Source organism: Castor canadensis, chromosome 10 (assembly GCF_047511655.1).
Source record: "Castor canadensis chromosome 10, mCasCan1.hap1v2, whole genome shotgun sequence".
Lineage (NCBI taxonomy): Eukaryota > Metazoa > Chordata > Mammalia > Rodentia > Castoridae > Castor > Castor canadensis.
The window spans coordinates 61502421-61524077 of record NC_133395.1 but is presented as its reverse complement, the minus strand read 5'-3'; the positions used below and the strand labels follow the sequence as shown (position 1 = coordinate 61524077).

The following is a 21657-nucleotide window of genomic DNA, read 5'->3' as shown; positions in this document are numbered from 1 at the left end:
GTGCATGCTAAGCAGGTGCTTTGCCACTGAGCAGTCCTTGTATTCTAAATCGTTAACTCTCCCACATTGACTTTATTTTTAAACTTTTTTGCGCTAGTCATAATCGCATATTATAAAATTCTAAAATCTTAAATGTTTAGCTCATTAGTTTTGACAGTATACTCATTTTTAAAATCATAATTTAAGTTATTTTTGGAAGCAAGGAGAGAATAAATGAATAGTTAGTTGATTCATTCCTGAGTTGATCTGTGATAGTGTGGCAGGGGCAATAGGAAGACAAATTTTAGGACTAGGAGTAGGGAGATAAGACATTATAACGTGGGCTGGAGTGTTTAAACCCAAGTACCACCAAAATGAACAAAAAAAAAATCATATAGATAAGCATGACTAAGTTTATCCAAAAAGGTGGGCAGCAAGACTGGCAAAGGGGCAATATAAAACTCGTATTACCATCAAGCCGAGAAATAATCAGTATGAGAAAGAAGAGAAAAGAAGAATGATTGAGGAATCCTCCTTACACTCTATCAGTGTTCAATAAACATTTACTTAACACACATTGTTCTGAGCCTACTTTGAGTCAAGCATAGGTAAGTCAGATTCCCTGTCCCCTCAAAGCACAGCCTCAATAGTATTCAGTCAACTCAAACATTACACAAATCTACCGGTCATGGCAGTTTACACCTGTATAATCCCAGCTACTTGGGAGGCAAGAGGGAGCTACTTGGGAGGTAGGAGGATCTTAGTCTAAGGCCAGGTCAGACAAAGTTAGTGAGACCCTACATAAAAAACAAACTAAAAAAGGAAAAGAAAGGGCTTGTGGAGAGGCTCAAGTGGTAAGGTGCTTGCCTAGCAAGCAGGAGGCTCTGAACTCAAACCCTAATACCATATGCGCAAAAAATGTTACCCAAACCCTTAAACTTCTGTGTAATTTTAAAAATTACACAACTAAAAAAATGAGAACATTACTGCAGTGATAAGTAAAACAGATCTACTTTATAGGTCAGCTGGTTATTTACTGGCTTCTTGATGTAATTAAATTTGAAAAGCAATGAATTGCCTAAGAGTTACTGTATTTCAAATAGGTTGTAAATATATTTCAAATTAGTTATACACCTTAAAAAGTTTCAAAACAGTATAAAGCATACTGTAACAGTCCTGAATAAAACCTGTCTTCACCATGTCAACTTCTGACTCTGGTTTTCTTATTTCTACCTACCCTAAAATCCATCCAAGAAAAACTGATTCTCAGACTTCAAGAAGTCAGTTTGTCTGACTCTATCAAATACAAAAACACCTATTTAATTCCCTATTTTTAAAGTGGTTATTTTATGTTTTAAAAATCCTCACCTAAGGATTTTTGAGGTATTGAATTTCATTTTGGTTCCTTAGGTTAGAAGTCAAATAAAATATCACACAAAAAAATCCAACATCAATTATCTTCTTCCTGTTCAAACAGTCCCTCTGCTACATTCTTCCGCAATAGAAACAAGTTTCAACAAACTTCAAGTTTATTGATATGATTCACCCATCAGCAAACATATCAGTATCCACAGAGGGTCAAGAATTGTGCTAAGAACTGGGTGTCTGTGGCTCAAGCCTGTAATCCTAGCTACTCAGGAGGTGGAGATCAGGAGGATCAAGATTTGAAGCCAGCCAGTGCAAACATGAAAAACTACAAATAATAAGTCACATGAATAATAACATGTGGAAGAATATACCAATGTAGAATTAATATATTTTCATTATCTGATTGAAAAAGCACCATGTTTAGAATGAAACTAAAAGTAGACAAGGTATGTAACTGCATATTTGATTATTTAAAGACAACTAAAAAGGAGACTATAAATTCAAAAATAGGTTACTAAGACTTTATGTTTTTCTAAGATAACTATTTAACAGACAAATTTCTCCAATGAAAATATAAACTTTTTTGGTTTTGGTGGTATTGGGGGTTGAACTCAGGGCCTCACACTTGCTATGGAGGTGCTCTACCACTCTGCCAGCCCTTTTGTACTGGCTATTTTTGAGATAGGATCTTGCTTTATGCCCGGACTGGCCTCCAGCAATCCTAACAATCTTCACCTTCTGAGTAGCTGGAATACAGGCTTAGGCCCAGCTATACTTATTGATTACCCCATTTATCGCTATTGCCACCCAACATTTACTATTAGCCTTCTACTATGAACCCACAAACACCTTTTCTCCATACCAAAAGTGATGTAAAGAAATTGAGACCCTCAATACTTTTGTTTTTGGCAATACTGGGGTTTGAATTCAGGGCCTCATGCTTATTAGACAGGAGCTCTACCATTAATTACCTTAGAATTATGAACCTAAAAATTAGCCAAGTAGTAGAACTCTTACTCTCCAAAAGTTATTTCATTCAATTTAGGGAAAATAGCATTAAAAAAAAAATACCTTCATTTTTGTTTAAGTGGTATATAAAATTAATATACCACTAAAACTAAACGTTCTTTCTTTTTTGGTGCTAGGGATTGAACCCAGGGCTTCACAGGCTGAGCATTTTGCTTTTACCACTGAGCTACACCCCAGCAAAAATAAACATTCCTAAATGTATTCTTTGGTGAAAGGGGTAATTAAAAATTGAAATAGCTATAAAATATTAATACAGTTTCAAAGAGGAATGTTAGAAATTGTTTATCAAAAACTAAAGGGACCCAGGATTAAAGTTACTAACACTCATACCAATTAAGTTAAATGTTGAGGAGTAATCAGAAAAACACAGACGTCAAGAGTGGCAGAACTACCGGTCTCTCAGTCAAATTAATTCTTTTTAATATGCAAAGGTTAAAGTTTTCTCTTTAGGTTATTAAACTGTTCTTTAGAGAGCTATATTAAGATATTACTAACAATTTCAATTTATAAATTTGGACACACATTTTACTTCAAAAAAAGGTCATAACCCAAATACAAAAGCAATGAATAAGAGAGAAATAGGCTTAAGCTGATTTTTTTCTTTCTCAATTATTACTACTCAAACAAAACAAAAAAGAAATCTGAGAGGTTGCCAGAACCCCGGAAGGCATTTCCGCATTGAAACAGTTAAAGGGCAGCCGGGCCAGTGACCATTTGCAAGCCTCCTAGGTACATTCCCCACAGATTAAAAGAACTGCAAACAAACTGGGCTGAAACCTTTCTTTGTCCAAACCCAGCCTCTTCTTCCTGTGATGTCACATTACAAATCTAGGGAGCCTTTCTTTTTCACTTCACAGAAAGCCCTTCTCATAATACAGCTGCTAACTGTGAAAGAGGCAAGGGCCATTTCAGCAAGAGCTAACATGCTTGGGAATTTATTTTTGAACCTTTAAAAGACTCGTCTACTTACCGCCATTTGGGATTCACTGCAGGAATACCAAAAAGGAAAACTTCATTTAAAAGAAGGAAGAAGTAAGAGGACGAATTAGGAATGTTTAAGCCTCTGAAACGCTGTACTGAGAATCCAAGTGAGATTGATAACTTAAGCTTCAACATTCCGGAGCAGAAAGAAACTTTCATTTTGGAATATTCATCTTGATTTCTGCAATACAAGTTTGCCAGAGTGCTGTGTTCCATCTGGAGACACAGCTTTTCTTTACATTCGCAATCCTAAGGGTTGGCTTCATTGACTGAACTTTCTGTCAGTTAACAAAGCCCTGGCTTCATGGATTTCTCTGGAGACTAGAAAATGAGAATATTTTCCGGCTGAAGAACGTACTGGAAACTTTCCAGCAACAAGTTTCATGCTTCTTTCAGAGGAAAAGAAAATATTTATAATACCACCCAGAGATCCAAATAACTGGGTGTTGCTGTGGCCACAATCTGAATACCAAAGGAGACTGACTGCAGCCAAAAAGGACCTCATCCAAGCTGGACTGCCTTTATCATGGTAAGCACTAACAGCTCCCATTGCTCCTACGATGACTCCTTTAAGTACACTTTGTATGGGTGCATGTTCAGCATGGTGTTTGTGCTCGGGTTAATATCAAATTGTGTTGCCATATACATTTTCATCTGTGCCCTGAAAGTGCGAAATGAAACTACAACATACATGGTTAACTTGGCCATGTCAGACTTGCTTTTTGTTTTCACTTTACCCTTCAGAATTTTTTACTTTGCAACACGGAATTGGCCCTTTGGAGATTTACTTTGTAAGATTTCTGTGATGCTGTTTTATACCAACATGTATGGAAGCATTCTGTTCTTAACCTGTATTAGTGTAGATCGATTTCTGGCAATCGTCTACCCATTTAAGTCAAAAACTCTAAGAACCAAACGGAATGCAAAGATTGTTTGCCTTGCCGTCTGGTTAACTGTGATGGGCGGAAGTGCACCAGCAGTGTTTTTTCAGTCTACCCATTCTCAGCGTAACAATACCTCAGAAGCCTGCTTTGAAAACTTCCCAGAAGCCACATGGAAAACCTATCTCTCAAGGATTGTAATTTTCATTGAGATTGTGGGATTTTTTATTCCACTCATTTTGAATGTGACTTGTTCTAGTATGGTGCTGAGAACTTTAAATAAGCCTGTTACATTAAGTAGAAGCAAAATAAACAAAACTAAGGTTTTAAAAATGATTTTTGTACATTTGGTCATATTCTGTTTCTGTTTTGTGCCTTACAATATTAATCTTATTTTATATTCTCTTATGAGAACACAAACCTTTGTTAATTGCTCAGTAGTGGCAGCAGTCAGGACAATGTACCCAATCACTCTCTGCATTGCTGTCTCCAACTGTTGTTTTGACCCCATAGTTTACTACTTTACGTCGGACACAATTCAGAATTCAATAAAAATGAAAAACTGGTCTGTTAGGAGGAGTGACTCCAGATTCTCTGCAGTTCAAGGCACAGACAGTTTTATTCAACACAACCTACAGAACTTAAAAAGTAAGATATTTGACAATGAGTCTACAATATAAGCTGGCTGAAATAAAACCACCGGGACTTAACTGGGATGGAACCGCAAGTTCCTTCAACTGTGACAAGTGTTCTCTGGGAAAAACTATTTCTCCATCTCCAAAAGAAAACAGACACATGGACATTTTAATGTTTTTAAAGAAAATTTGTATCCAATGTGTTAAGCATTAAAATATATTCTATTCTTGTATACATTCCATTTTATTTTTCTGAGCCACTTTAATGTATTCTTTCTTCATTAAAAAAACTCTAAAAATTTTAAAGTGATTATGATTTAAATGATGTGACTCCTGTACTTTCTGAACTCATACTTAATTTCACTGACTAAATTTTCATACTAAATGATTTTATACTGAATTTGAAACTCCTCTAAGTTTCAAATATTTAATATTTCACTCAACATACTTTAATTCATTTTGAATTAAAACTAACTAATCATTGTTTCTTAAACAATAAATGAGAAAGGAGAGTAATTTGAAAAGTCAGCTTTAGAGTATTTCCGCCTAAGATAACTAAAAATGTAACCTTCTGTAGAATAACGACACTACTTCAATATCTCGAGTAGTAATACGTCTAGGTAATATTTAAGGGTTTTGTCTTTGTAGGTAATTCATAAAAAACAGATGCTGCCTAACTATAGAGAACGCTTTGAAATTACTATTTTGATTCATTTTCTGACTATAACATCGAATATCAAAATAATATATGCCACAAAAATTTAGTAAGGAAACTAATGAAATGCTATTTTGCTAAGTAAATTATTTTAAAAGTAAAATGCTACCAGAAGGTATATTTTAAAGGTATACTTATGTCACGACAAAGACCTTGGAATTTTAATTGTGTTAGGTCAAAGAAACACCAGAAATAGTGAAATATAGTACTTCACACTTAGAAAGTGATATATAAGTAATTTTTAGTTTCCTTTCCTTTCCTGACCATTTTAAGCCAAGGACTGAACAGCTGAAAATGTTAAAATTGGCAAAATATTAGTGTATAACATAATTATTAAGTAAGGACACAGTTCCTCACACAGAAAGCAACCAGGCTAAATAACTAGACACAACTACACTTTCATTTCATGAAACATAAACGGTATGGCTTTGAACTATAGTTAAGAAAATAAGTACTGACATAAATGTTCATCTTAGAATAGATCTTTTTTCCCCAAATAAAATTCAAGCAGTTCTCTTTAACTAAAAAAGAATGCTTGTATTTGAGAAAAAACCACGTAACGGAATTTAGCTCTCAGCCACCTGGTTTTTACCATCTTAATCTTTCAAGTCCTGAATACAATTGGACAAATATTTTTAAGATGTAAACTTGATCTTTACTGTTCTCTGGGTTTGGGCTGTAATGATTTCAGGCAAATAACTATTTGCCAGATCAGGTAAATCTCTGCAATAAAATGACAAGTGGGGAGTTTCTTTAGGAACCTATGGCTTCCTTTAGGTAAGCCTAAAGCAAAATAAATTCTGAAAACAACAAAAACTAGTGAAGAAATTTAAGCATGATTCTTAGTATCATGAGACTGCACATACACGCACACACACACACACTGTAATAGGGTTTTCTTCAAATGACCTGAGGTTCCTGTATTTGATACCACACTTCAGAAAACACATTTAGCACTCTGAAACATATTTTTGAATTGAAAAGCAACTAATAGTGGACCGATCTAGAGGAAAGGACAGAGAGTTCTGTTAACTTTGAGATTTCTCAGAACTTTCCTGCATAAAGACGAGTAAAACCTAAGACAGATCACGAAGATGAATATGACTTTAAAATACTAGCAAATAGTCATCAAACAGTTGTTAGTACTAGCCTCACTAGAGAAATCTGTGTCGCCCTCGTCAACAGAAGGTTACATGGATCAAAAGTTTTGTAAGATTCTTCATAAACCAATATCATAACAGATAACAAACATTAGTTTTCTTATCTAGAACTTTAAATACTGAATAAATCTTACCTATATGGATGGAAAGAGTGCCAGAAAAAGTTATTTTTCTTGGTTAGTGTTGTACTTTAAGGTAAATTTTATATTTCAAGGGTTTTTTTCTTTCCCCTTTACTCAGAAAACCTGTATTAATATTAGAATGATGAGGATTTTACTTTTTATTTCCTTAAATTATATACCAAGTCCTCCCTGTCCCCTCCAAAACCTGTGCTACTATTTTTAACATTTTCAAAAAAGAGTAGATGATTTAACTAATCTTTCTGTTACCTTCCTTCAAAGAAACAGAGTAAGATCAGAAATTTTTTCAGGAGTAGAAATTGGTCCTGATAATTGGTTCTGAATTTAGAAATGATCTTTTCTGAGAAAATATCAACCAACTAGTTTACAAAATATATGTACTGGGCATAATATATCCACAGAAAATTAAAGAAAAAAACTTTATGAAGGAGTTATCGGTAAACTTTCATATTTACATTCAAAATACTGAAAATAAATTGGAAGTATAACTCCTAATTACACATACTGCCATTTAAAGAATAGGCTGCTCAGTTGAGGAGAAAATAAAAAATGGAGCAGAGTTCTTGCATCCTGAGGAATATATTTACGGGAGACAGGTAGCTGTTAAATGTGACGCCAATGCCTTCTGGTCAGGCAACTTTAGAACCTTGATGAGCTTGTCTTTCGTCAGGTATTAAGTGACTACGGCCACAGAGTCTTCACTACTTCCCAACACCCAAACTTTTTTAATGTCCACGTGCCAATCCAACTCCAGGTGTGACAAATGAAGGACGTGGAGACCTGGTGTTCTGAGTTGTGAACGAAGTTTTGCATAATTGTACAATTGTACAAACAGTGCTTACATGTGGATTAAGTCTCAAATTAATCCTAAACAGTGCAGACTGTTTTTTAAAAGTTTTTTTGATGAGGACTAGAAACTGAATTACCCATTAATAACATGACTTCTAAGCAGTAAATTCCAAATTCAAAAGGACTAATAAACTTCTGGCTATAGAAAACATTTAAATCGACCAATTATTTAATGATCAAAAATATGACTTAATTAGCAATATAAGATCAACCATGGACATACACTTAAAATTAAAAATTCTCAAATTTCAATTTTATCTCAAATTTTACTTAACTGTCTTATAGTTTTACAGAAGAACAGAGAATATCAATTGAAAATAAGAAATAAATTTTAGGCAAACTTCTCTACAAAGTCCTTCTACCTCTCTTCCTTTCAAAAAGATTTACTCCAGTAACCCTTTTTTCTTTTTTTTTTGAGGGGGAGGAGGTTTGAACTCAGGGTCTTGGGCTTGCTAGACAGGTGCTTTACCACTTGAGCCACAAGTAAATAGTTTACTACTAGTAAACCATTAAAAGGATAAAAACATAATTTAGGAGCTAAGGCCCCAAAATAGGAATAACTAAAGAATTTATCTTCAAACTCAAAATTTGCTTTACTCATACAGATTCAAACAATTGTGTTTTTTGTGGTACTAGGAATTGAACTCAGGGTCTTGCACACGCTAAGCGCTAAGCACACGCATTACTACTGAGCTACATTTCTGGCCCTGATTTTTGAGAATACAGTTAAAGTAAATGTTAGGAGAAACAAATATGTGTTGTAACTTACAGCTGAGTTAGTTAACAGCCATAGGGTGACTGTGTTGAGTTCCATTATCTTCTTACCAAAATGGCTTCTGGAAACTTCGTGATTTGAAACAGAAATGGTTTGGAATCATCTGATACAACTATAGCTGCTTAGGTTGAAGGCTAAGTAACTTGCGCAAAGTTACAAGTAAGAAGTTAAGGTAGAGTCTGGGTAAAAACTCAATTGTGTTGATTTGTCTGGTTCTTTAATAGTGGCAAGGGAAAATGACATGCAAAGGCTAGCACCAAAGCAAACAAATAAACAAAAACCCAAAACATTAAGGCATATGTATACAAGGTTATTCAGTGCAGCATTGTTTTAAGTTGTAATATGCTGGAAACCAGATGTTGAAACATAAAAGACTGGATGAATAAACTATAGTACACACACAATGTAGTGTAACTAACCATGTAGCTAAAACAATGAGCCCTTTCCTCTCTCTTATATGTAAGGTTTCCAGAAAGTGTTGTTAAATGGAAAAAAAAAGAAAAGAGTACACATAGTATAATACCTTTTGTGTAAGAAAATGGTTAAAAAAAAAAAAGCATATGTATGTATACCTGTTTATTTTTATAAACATAAATGCAGCAAAGATAAACTAAAAAACAAGGTGTAGGATGGTTAATGGGGTACAAGGAACATTGAAACATTTCTGAGTATACCTTTTTGTATAGTTTTAACTTTAGGAAGAATACTAATGTATTTATATCAGCAATAAGCAAACTTCCTCCCCTGCTCCCCTAGACTGAGATAGTAAATATTTTTGGCCTGCAGGCTGTACAATCTTGCTGCAACTTCTCAACTCTGCAAAGCAAAAGTAGCCACAATAGTAAGGTGGCAGTGTTCTGATAAACTTTTATTTTCAGAAACAGGTGGTAGACTCTTAGACTATATGTGTTACCTCCTGTTCTTCAGTCAAAACTGGTGGATCACACCTGTAATTCTAGCTACTCAGGAGGCAGCGATCAGGAGGATCCAGGTTTGAAGCCAGCCCCAGGCAAATAGTTCTTGAGATCCTATCCCAGAAAAAAATCCATCACAAAAAAGGGCTGGCAAATGGCTCAAGTAATAAGAGTGTCTGCTGGCAAGTGTGAGGCCCAGAGTTCAAACCCCAGTATCACCAAAAAACGAAGAAAAAAAGCAAAAACAAAAACAAAAAACTAAAGCAAAGGAAGAGAAAAAAAATGAACCTAGATCTTCATTTGTATTATTGTCTAGTGTATAACATTCTCAATAACTATTTATTAAATAAATGAATGTTTTTTACAAATTATTTTCATCAGCACATATTTTTTTTTGGGGGGGGGGTACTGAGGATTGAACTCAACCTCACATTTGCTAAGCAAATGCTTTGCCACTTGAGCCACTCCCCCATTCCTTATTAGCACATATTAACTGTACAAAGTAGGAGTCTCATTATGACATTTCCATATATGTATATAATGCATTTGATCATATTCATCCCTCTATTACTCTTTCTTATCCCTCTCCTCCTAAATCCCCCCTTCTTAACATTCTTCTAATTTTTAAAAATAGGTTTTATTATGACCTTTTCATACATGCACACAATAAATGAATCTTAAAGTTTTATTTAAAGAGGAACATGAAGTCGGGCACTGATGGCTTACGCCTGTAATCCTAGCTATTCAGGAGGCAGAGATCAGGGTGAACTGCGGTTTGAAGCCACCCCCAGGAAAATAGTTCTTGAGACCCTATCTCAAAGAAACCCATCAAAAAAAAGGCTGATGGAGTGGCTCAAGGTGTAGTACCCGAGTTCAAACCCCAGTACTGCAAAAACAAAACAAAAAGAGTAATATGAATTCCAATAGGGCTTTGCTTCTGACTAGTATAACTTTAGTAGTAAAGTCACTTAACCTTGCTATATTGACATCTTCACCTTTAGCTAAGGACTAGGTAAGAGGTCCATTCCATAGCCTATGAATGTCATTGTGGTCATGCCTTTCATCCATTCCTTCCTTTTAATAACCACTGTGGGCACTGTTCTCATGTCACACTGGGCTACTGCAATTACTCCCTCAATCAGTCTTACTTTCTTCCCTTCAACCTGTCTAGGATAGCTTACCCAGATTCACATAGTAAGTCACTGCTTTACACCTATCAGTTTATGTCAAGTTTTGAAAGCTTCAGATTCTTCACTGAAAATGAAGGGAAAAGGCCACTTTCAAAGTTCGTGAAAATATGGCCCTGACCTATTTTAATATTTTAGTTGTTTTCTGTCTTCCAAATAAGACTCTTCTACTTCAGTTTGGTCTACTAGTCCTGTGTTCCCAGCTCTCACTTTTTGATCCTAAACATTTAGGTACTCACATGTTATTCTCGCTGGCCCTTTTCTTTGATCATGTTTTTGGTATTTACTACTACTCCCTTCAGTAGCTTCTCTGTCTGTCTCTCTTTCTTTCTCTGGCTATTGTTGCCAAGGCTGATTTCAAACTCCTGGGCTCAAACTATCCTCCCTGCCTCAGCCTCCCAGATTGCTGAGATTACGGATGTGCACCACAGTGCTGAGCTGGCAGTAACCTTTTTATGTGAGTTGTGTCTTAACTTCTTAACTAGGATTTTGTTGTATACTTCTTTGTGTTATCTACAAAATCTAAAACAAGGCTGAAGTAAAGGAAGCAGATTTGAAGAAAGAACAAATTGAGTACCATTTGCCTGCCAGGTTAATTTTTAATAACCCATACCTATTTACCTATATAGCACCTACTCTGGGTATTTATTAACATAGTTCTAATAAATGTGCTACACCCACACATAAAAATAATCATGTTAAAAGATGCCTTTTCTCCACCAAGTTGATGGTTCATTTCATTGTTCATAAGCCTAACAAGAAAAGGCAAATATTCTTTTGTCAATTCAACTCCAATAATTCAACTCTTACACTTGTTACCATAATTCGTATTTATCAACTTTAAACTGTATCATTGAATCCCATAACTTACATGAGATCAAACAATTGCTAAAAGAAACCACTTTGCTTTTGAAGGCATTTTTGTTTGTTTAGCAGTACTGAGGTTTGAACTCAGGGCTTTGCACTTGCTAGGCAGGTACTCTACCACTTGAGCCATGCCCTCACCCCTTTTTATTGTTGTTTTTTGTTATTTTTCCAGATAGGGTTTGCATGTTTTTTGCCTAAGGCAGGTCAGGCCCTGATCCTACATGTGTGCTTTCTGCGTAGCTGAGATCATAAGCATGTCACCATACCCAGCTTACTTATTGAGATGGGTATGGCCGTGGACTGCAATTGTCCCCACCTCTGTCTCCCGAAGGTTGGATTTCAGAGTGAGCTACCTCACTCAGCTTGGAGACATTCTTTATAGAACTGTCTCACTTCTCTTGGGATCTCCTATTTTCCTACAACCCAAGATTTTTCCCACTTTTTTTTTTTTTCCTCTCTGCACTGCCATGACAGTTTTCCTTTCTCTTATCCCATGATTTCCCCTTTCTTGGGTCCCTTTTTCATTTTGCTGAAGGGTACCCTGTTGTAATTTCATTTCAAAAAGTATTGTCAAGAAATAAACGTTATTTTTGTGTGTCTGAAAATTATTTCAGTTTGTCCTTATGTTTGACAATGCAGTTTGTCCTTATGTTTGACAAGAATTATACATTATCAGATATATTCTCACCAGTATTTCTGATGAGAATTGCAGTGCTGATCTGTCTTTTATTCCCCCATAAATAATTTGTTTGCTCTGGAAGCACTTATAATTTTCTCATTATCTTAATCATGAATTTTCAACACAACGTGTCCACATATATTTATTATGCATGGCACGTCGAGTGGGCCCTTGGCTTTCATTATTTTTGGAGATTTTTCTTCTGTTATTTATTATTATTTTCTCTCCTCCATTTTCTCTGATCTTTATTGTGAGAATCAGCAGAGAGATACTGAACTGAGTTACTTCAAAATACCGAAGTAAAGAGCAATACAACCTAACCTGACAGTACAATAATTTGTTTTATTTTCTTCTTGGGAAAAAGTATCTTTCCTCTTTTTTTTCCCCAAGCCTGTCAAAGAAGTCTGTGTTTACCTTAGCTTCTGCTCTTCTCTCTTTGACACCATTAGGAAACAGCCCTGGGTGTTTATGTGCATACAAAATTTGGGATGGGGTGGGGGCAGGCATATACAGATGGTCCCTGACTTACAACAGTTTGACCTGAGGTTTTTATTTACAGTGATGTAAAAGCAATAAACATTCAGCAAAAGCATACTCCAAATTTTAAATATTTTATTTCTTCCCAGGTTAGGGATAGGCCCTTTGATACTCTTGCAGTGCTGGGCATGCCTCCCGTCAACCATGTGATCACAAGGGCAAATGGGGTACACTGCAGTACACTATGTTGAGAAGCTATGATTTTTGTGCATTTGTGACTTCCTGTGTTTTCACCTTGCAATTAGTGGTTTTGTTAGGATGCAGCCCCACTGTAAGATGAGGACTGCCATACTTGTCTAGGTTGTGCACTGCACAACAGGAAGGGCTTCAGCCCAAACTCTGCATGCCACGCTTAGGACTGCTGTGTCTAGAGAGCTCCTTTCTAACTCACTGGCACTGAGTTAGATTCTTGCAGGCTGACATGGCCTACCTGGGGCAAGGGTCTAGGTGTTTCATGCTCTCAATGTGCCACAGACCAGCACATTGCAGTGCTAAGACCAGCAGCAGCATCTCCTGGAAACATGGTAGAAACACAAATTTGTCTCCCTATCCTGGAATCTTTGATATCATACCCAGCAATCTGTAATCTGCATTTTCACAAAGCCCTCCACATGATTTTTTTTGGCTGAACTGAAATTTGAACTCAGGACCTCATGCTTGCTAGGCAGGTGCTCTACCACTTGAAACCATACCTGTACTCTTTTTGCTTTAGTTATTTTTCATGTAGAGTCTTGCATTTTTGACAAGGCTGGCATTGGACCACACAAAATCTTCCTACCTATGCCTCCTGTGTAGCTGGGATTATAGTTGTGTACCACCACATCTGGCTTCTTTGTTGAGATGGTATCTTGTTAACTTTTTGTCCAGGCTGGTATTGAACAATTATGCCCCCAATCTCTACCTCCAGATGATTTTCAGTCATGCTAAGTTTCACGATCACTGTCAGGCAGTACTTTTGAAAAGGCTCCAGATTAATGCCTCATTTTGTATTTTCTACTTTGAGCTTAGAGGCTAAGACTCCCACTTCTATCAGAACCTTTTCCTGTGTATATTCTTCTGTGCTTTGTTCTGCTCTACCTTGTTATATCCATCAATACCCCTCACTTTTTATCCTCAAAAATGAATCAACACCTTCACTTCCTTCCATACTTCTCCACTTTATATTCTGAGCACTGTTGTGTGTGTGTGAAAGAGAGAGAGAGAGGGGTGGAGGGAAAGTGAAAAAGAGGGAGGGAAAGTGAGAGTGAGGGAGGGAGTGGAGTGCAGTCACTTCTATAGGGCTCTGGAGGATAAAGAAAATAAAGCTGTGTGGTCAGTATCAGTAGTCTGCTATTTTGAACCAGAAAAATTCTCATTTTTAAGACAATTGCAGGAGAGGGGTTGCTGGTAGGAAAAAAAAAAGGGAAAAAAGAGAAGGGAGAACAATTGCACAATCTAAGTTATATAAGGAAAGTTGTACTATTTAAAAAGCCTTTACCATAGCTAAATAATAATAAAGGTTTTTTATCACAACAAAGTTAAGTCTTTATATTATGAACAATACAACTTTCTATTTAATTTTCCTTAAAAAAAAGGATAAATTTCCAACTAATTTTACAAATTATTAATTATTGGCTCATATTTTAATAGAACATAAAGACCCATGACTCTTATATTACAATTCTTTATTTTAAAATAAAGATATTTTATTTAATTGCAAGAGTGTAAGATATTCACACTGGACTAAAATTTAGGGGAAAGGATTTATGAATAGTAGTTCATGAACTGAAGAAGCAGTTAATTAAATAAAAATGACTACTTAAGACTCAGCTCTGAAATTACACTATTTGGCTCATGTGTCACACATGTTATTTCTGATGATGGTCAAAATAACTGGTTTCAGAACTGAAGTGTAAAAATTGCTATACTTTATGTTGTGGTTTCAAAACTTCTTCAGATCAAAAAGACCAAAACACATGTGATTCAGTATAATGTTAGCTACTGAAGAGAAGGAAAAAATATGGACATGTGCTTTTTTTTTAAAGGATATACATATATATATATATATGCATAATAGAGAAACTATATATATACACACACATATACATATCCACATATGTACATCCATATATATGTATATAGTCTCTCTATAATATATTATAGAGCTGTTCCTAGAAAAGTAATTACAAAGGCCAGGGATACAATTTTTCTTTATCATAGCAATCTTTATCAGTCTCCATCCCTCTAGGCTATTCATTCTTCATTGGAACTTAACTGTGCAAAAGTTTGTTTTCAGAAGAGTCTGTTTAAATATGTGACTTCAAATAAGTTAGATAGTGGTTAAAAAGTACATAGTATTACAAGGGTCCGATATTCTTGTTATTAAGATAATACAAATGCTATATTTTCAAGAACACATAAAGAGTCCAGGGAAACCTATGCTCATTTTTAATGACTCATATATTAGTAAAGACAAGTCATTTCACTTCTCTACCTTTCTCATTTTGATGCTTAGAAGAAGAAACTCTAAATGACAAAATTTAATTGAGAAACTACCATTACTTTAATACGTAAATGAAAAACTTTCAAATTATCTTAAAATATAGAAAGAGCATAGTGTTAAAATGACTATTAAAATTTTAAGAATGAAAATGAAGTAAAGAGATAGTAAGAGTTATATTAGTCTTTGTAGAATCCTTAAAGAGCATAATAAAAATCTTGAAGATAAATTCTATTCTATACAGCAATGGCAATGCTGAGAAACAAAGCTAGTCTTGGGATGCAAGGCTAGCATTCTACCACTGGATGACATGCCCTGGCTTAGTTTCCCAAGTGCTGGGATCATAAGCATGAGCCACCACACCTGCCTTTTCTGTCATACTTTAATGAAAGTAAGAAACATTGAAATTTAGCAAGAATAAAAAAAGTTTTTGTTAGGGTAAGAAACAATTCAGCTGCTTCCTATTCTATATTTCCTTATCATGTTTTACCTCTACCACTTACAGGAAGATACCCAAATACTTATAATATTTGGTCATTTCTGACAAAAGTAGAAAATACTAAAAACCAAAAAGTCAATTAACAAAACCATACATGCAAGAGCCACAAACATAAATGTTGACATGACTGGGTTGCAATAGCAGAGTTTTAAATGCCACAAATATTTAGAAAACAGAAATTCCAAAAGGTCCTATTTTACAACTGAAGGTAAGTGAACTCAGATAATTAATGACAACTGCACTAGAATGGGTGTAAAATTTTACTGAATTCACTGATAATAGCCTTTTACTCTGCTGCATGAATTCAGAAGCTACTCCAATTAGGGTAGGTATCTCCTAGGGTATTTCTTCTCTGTGTTTCTTGCGCATCCAGAATGATTCCAAGTTTAAACTGAAAACTCTAGGCTGGCATTCAAGTAATTCTCTAACAGCATGACCTTGCGTTAGACTCTCTGAGTCTGTTCCCACAGGTTAAGAACAGGAGGTATTTCCTAGCTGTTCTTTTCCAGCAGCTGTCTCCATTCCTGTTTGTACTTGAATAGTGAACTAATACTGCCCTCTGTAATTACTGACATGAATCATGACTCAAGCAAAATAACCATTTCCAACTGCAGTGAAACAGCCAACAATGCCTACAATTAACAATGCTGCAGTGCAGTTTCACTTTTTTACCCTAGACTTTTTCCATTTTGAGAAGGTGATGGGATAGAGGGGGCAAGGAAAAAGAGAAAAGTTCTCCATACATAGAGTAAGTCAGGATAAACAGGTCCAGAATCAAACCTGTCTTGACTCTCTGTTCTTAGAGAGAGGTAACAACTATTTAGGATGTTTCTGATTATCATTCTCATAAGTGCCCATTTCTTCCTTCTAACAACTTAAGTGTTACTGTCTCCACTTTACAGACAAGGAAACCTGAGATGGTGAGGCATATTTGCTCACAACCACACCAAGTCACATGACATCTCTGAACCTCAGGTTTATTTATCTATAAAGTAGTGATAGAAATGTTTACCCTTCCAGGTTTCCATGAAGATTGAGATCTGGTGATCCAAAGCCCAGGCTCCTTCTGCCACAGCAAAGTAATACTCACAGAGAAAGAGGCAAACACAGATAAAACACAAGGAAAGAAACCAATCACAACAACCCAAATTCTAAACAGTCAACTAATACAAACCAACAGGTAGCACAGAGTGTAAGAATACAGAACTTGGAACCAGAGCTGAGTTAAAATTCTAGCTGTGCCACCAACTAATTTTGTAGATAAGGGAAGGTTTCATGATTTCTTTCTGCTTAGTGTATTCATCTGTAATAATAAGAGTATCTCACAAAGTTGTAAGCAAATGAATTAACACATGTGAGCACCTTGTACAATGCCTATACACATTTTTCCTACACTGAATGTCCAGTGTGTAAGTGGAGATCATTTTGATGCTGGTCTGTATAATGAGCGGGGAACATCCAAAGAAGTAGGTGAGTAATGATCTTTGTCCAAGCCCTGTTTCCTAAACCAAGTTTGTACAAGCTTTCTAAAGGACATTCCTGCATCACTAGATTTTTTTTTTAATCTCTGAATTTCTTTACTTCTTTGTGCCAATACAGGAACTAAGAGAATGGGTAAGCTGGACAGTATGGATGATGCAGTGGGGAAGAGCAATGTGAACAGACAAGACATGGCTACTTCTCTACAATGAAGTCCAGCAATTTCTCATGTGTGTCAGCACGTTAAAGACTAAAGAAGGGGGCAAATGCATAGAGGAAAAAAATAGATTTAGGGCCAAAAATAGGGTTCGAGCATTAGAAGTTACTTGACCAAAGGATGAGACATAGAAAGATTTCATGTTTAAAACTGTAAACAGATCTGTATTAAGAACTCAGGTTTCCAAAAGCATTTAAAAGAGAATACCTGCATTAATTTATAACATTACCTCTGTTTATGTAGGCTTTCTTCTGTTTAATTATTTGGATTTTTTTTTGTAATGTGAGGAGTCACATAAAGATACACTTAATGCCTTATTAATCCTTAACAAGACAGCTATTTTATTAAATTCAGCGTATATTCTCGGATCTTTTTAAAGTTATCATCTATGCATGTTTCAGTGGGTAATTATTCAAATAAAAAGATAATTACTCATATGAACTAAGTTACTATCCTCATTTTTGTTTATACTTTTAGTACAAATCTATGTATCTTAATTCTCTTTAGAATTCTCTTTAGAATTTACTAATACATTGCTCCTTGCTATACTATCCCATATGCTTGTATTCACGTCATAATGGCAATAAAAACAGTGTGAATGATTTAACAAAAAAAATTTGGTACAGTGACAGAGCACTTTATTAGAAACTAACATGGAATCTGGAACCAAATCAATTTGGGTTCAAATGACAACTGAGTGACATGACACTAATCACTTAGTCTTCCTGAGCCAGTTTCTACTTTCAGAAAATGAACAGTATTATCAATTTCATAGGATTACTGTGACAATTAAATTAGGAAAATACTTTTGATGCACAGCACATTGAAGCTGTCAATAAATGTTAGAGTTCCCCTCTGTTCATTACTAATTGACTCCTAGGTAGGACACAGACATTTTGTGCCTCTCTCCTCATATACAAACCAGAGTCATGTCTACACTTTCTCCTTTCAGAGTTAGTGTAAAGAACCAATAGGAAGTTTCACTTAAAAGCTGTGAGAATTTACATTCATCTAGAATCTTGCAACTCTAATGGGAAGCACAGAACTGGCGACACCAGGATCATCTGGGAGCTCTGGGAAATGCTGAGTCTCGTCTCCACCCAGACATACATGAGAAGAGCCTGCATTTTCACAAGATCTTCCCATGAGTCCTATGGAGATTGAAGTTTGAAAGTCACTACTAAAAAAGTTAACTCCTCACTTGGAAGAAAAGAACTTTGTCAATACAGTTGTACCAAAAACCTCAAAGGACAAAGATCACCTGCCAATAATGCATTTTGATTTAATTAGCTTAAGAGAACAAGCTAGAGGCAACAGGTGTTGTAAACTGGTAAACACTAAAACATTAGTAATAATTCGCAGAAAAAGAGAAAGGAAAAGTAGGAGAAGAAACACTGTGCAAACCCCACAACATTCTTCAGAGGCAAACCAGGAGTCCAGCTCACTAATACAGCAATGTTATAATGGTGCCCCAGCACCAACAAATCAGTACTTAGACATGTGCTATTGAAGGAAAAAGGAAGCATATCCTCTCTTTCAAGATTTCCCTCAAAAAAGTATGTGAGTATACACACACTTCTAAAAATAAATACTGTGTAATTCTACAATCTGTAGTGGCAAAGACCAGGAGGATCATGATTCAAAGACAGCCCAGACAAAAAGTTAATGAGACCCCATCTCAACCAATAAACTGGGCATGATGGTGTATACCAGTAATTCCAGCTATGTGGGAGGTGTAGGTAGGAGGATTGTGGTCTGAGGCCAGCCACAGGCAAAAACGCAAGATACTAACCAAAAAATAACTAAAGCAAAAAAAGAGCTGGGAGCATGGTTCAAACAGTAGCACACCAGCCTAGCAAGCAGGAGGCCTTGAGTCCAAACTCCAGTACCACCAAAAAAAAAAAAAAAAAAAAAAAGTGCATAAGCTAATCTGATACATTCACTTGTATAGTACATTTCCTTTACCAACACAGCTAGCTTTTCATCTTTAACAAGACTGAACACTCTACAACGTGACTTTTAAGGCCACTTTAATATCCATGTCCCATTGCACATTTCCAAATCTGCTGCGAGTCGCTCTCCATCCATACCCTCAGGGCTTATCTTTTTTTACTGTACAACACAGTGATTTACTTCTCTACTAGATTACAATCTCCTGAGGGCTCTTCACAGGACCAAGTACAGTTCCTCTGAAACAGGTGATATCTAGAACCTCAGGAATCGCCCAAAGAAAATCAGAGAACAAAACTAAAGGAGAACAGTACAATGAAACCTCTGCATTATTTTTTAAAGAATTTTTCTTGAATAGTTTATAAACCAGGAAGCACTCTAAAGGAATATGGATTTACATTTAGTGGTAACAAATAATTCTGAACATTTAAATGTTTTTTAAAAACAATATATTTGGGCTGGAAGGACCTGAATCTCTTGGTCTATCTCAAGTGATAGATCTGGGGTTACAGCTCAGTGGCAGAACTTTACTTAGCATGCACAAGCTCTGCTTTCATCCCCAGTACCAATGTCACCAGAAAAAAAAAAGTCTCAATTTAAACTAAGACACAATGATATTGACTTGTACATGGAAGAGGTAAGAGCCAAAAGTCAAGTCTTCAATTCCTTCTCCCATTTTAGGCATGCTACCTCTTGCTGATACATGTGGTCTGATCCAGAGATGAAAGACCTCTTTGGCTATGGTAAGAGGAATACAGGAAGTAAGGCTGGAAAGCAAAGATATGCTAACAAGGCAGAGCCATGTTATCACAACCACAGTCATGAAGGTAAGTTTTTCTATAAGGCAGTGGAAGCTATTGCAGGTTCCTGAAAGAAACATGGCATGAATAAGCATTCAGGAAGATTAACTTGGCACCAAAGTATAAGATGGATGGTAGCATGAAAGGTGAGAGACCAGGCAGGAGGCTATGGTGTAAGAGGGTAATAATCTGATCAAGGGAAATGGAAATGGAAAAATGTAATGTTTCATTATTTTAAAAACATTTTTTCCTGAAAAAAAAATCACAGGACTCATAACTACAGAGAATGAGAAGAAGCAAATGCTTGGTGTTCAAACCTGGAAAAAATTTAAAGTAATGGAAAAATAAAGATATTGGGTAGCAAAGGTGTATTTTGGGTAAAATAAAATAATTTTCAGTTCTAAATAATGAAGTCTAGTCTCCTAAGTCACTTGAGAACCTACTCGTCATTGTCGAAGTTAAGGATACAGTATTGAGAATACACTGGGGTAGGGTGAGAAAGTTAAAGCCTTCACTATGTTTTCAGAAACAGAGTTTTAAAAATTAAAATAAAACATATTCCTCTTGCTGAAAAGGGGCTACTTTAAACAAATGGTCTTCTAATGTTACTTTAAATAACTCATTGGAACTTTTAAAATCACAACGTAATTAAATTTTTATTACAGTAGCATGGCTGCTGTATAATTATAAATATGGCCTCCTATTGCTTAGTTGTCCTTATCTGCACTTTTTTAAAAAAGCATCAAATGTGACTGAATCATTATCTTACAAGTCATTTGCCTTCCTAAGACAAAGCTCTCTGTAAAATGTAACTTTGTTTAAAAAAAAAAAAAAGTCTCATGGTAAATAGTAAAACCTTTGTGCAAAGTGCACCAGAGGTTAATGATCCACCATTCAGAGAGACAACAGATATCCTTTTTTGGCTTTTTCAAAGCCACAGGCTTTTCTCCCTTTTGTGTTCACTTCCTGTCAAGTTTGACATTTCAAAAGAATAGCAAAGAAGCTTAAAAATATGTTTATAAGTTTGTCCCAAATCAGTACTCCAAAAATATGAGCTATTTGTTACAATTGTACAGATGTATAAAATTGGCCTTCATTTAAAATTTGGAAAAATAATTGAAAAGAAGTATTTTAAATCTTTTCTTATGTAAGTTTGCCGATCAAAATTTATGTAACTACATGAAGAAACTTACTGATGTCTGGTGACCACAGAAAAATGGTATGACATAATCCAATTTGATGACTCAATCACATTTGATAACGTTTAAGGAGACTCAACTTTCCCGTGGCTTATGAAAAGTTCATATGACAAAATAACTGTACTCCATATAGTAAGAAGCCCTCTAAATCAGTACACAGAGGACCTGATGCATTTAATGCAGGAAATGATACCCTAAATATTCTCTAAGTACATGTGTTTCACATTGTAAGTACATTATCAGTCCTGAGGAAGGAACAGGGACCAGGCTTGTTTAAATAACTACAAACTGAACATAAAAGAAACAACAGTTTTCAGCTACTGAACAACAAGCAGCAT

At 35.6% G+C, this 21657-nt stretch overlaps 2 protein-coding genes across 4 annotated transcripts in view; one reads left to right on the top strand and one right to left on the bottom strand.

Annotated features, from left to right (window-relative positions):
• Rb1 (RB transcriptional corepressor 1) overlaps positions 1-21657 on the bottom strand; it is a 150719-nt gene that overhangs the window by 59385 nt on the left and 69677 nt on the right. The window lies entirely within an intron of this gene.
• On the top strand, positions 3125-5179 carry Lpar6 (lysophosphatidic acid receptor 6). The gene has a single exon (XM_020170858.2). It carries the CDS (start codon positions 3884-3886, stop codon positions 4916-4918), a length of 1035 nt encoding a protein of 344 aa, XP_020026447.1. The 5' UTR covers positions 3125-3883; the 3' UTR covers positions 4919-5179.

Bases quoted from the DNA above. Each gene is read 5' to 3' on its own strand.
- Lpar6 (XM_020170858.2), top strand. From the start codon at position 3,884: ATGGTAAGCACTAACAGCTCCCATTGCTCCTACGATGACTCCTTTAAG.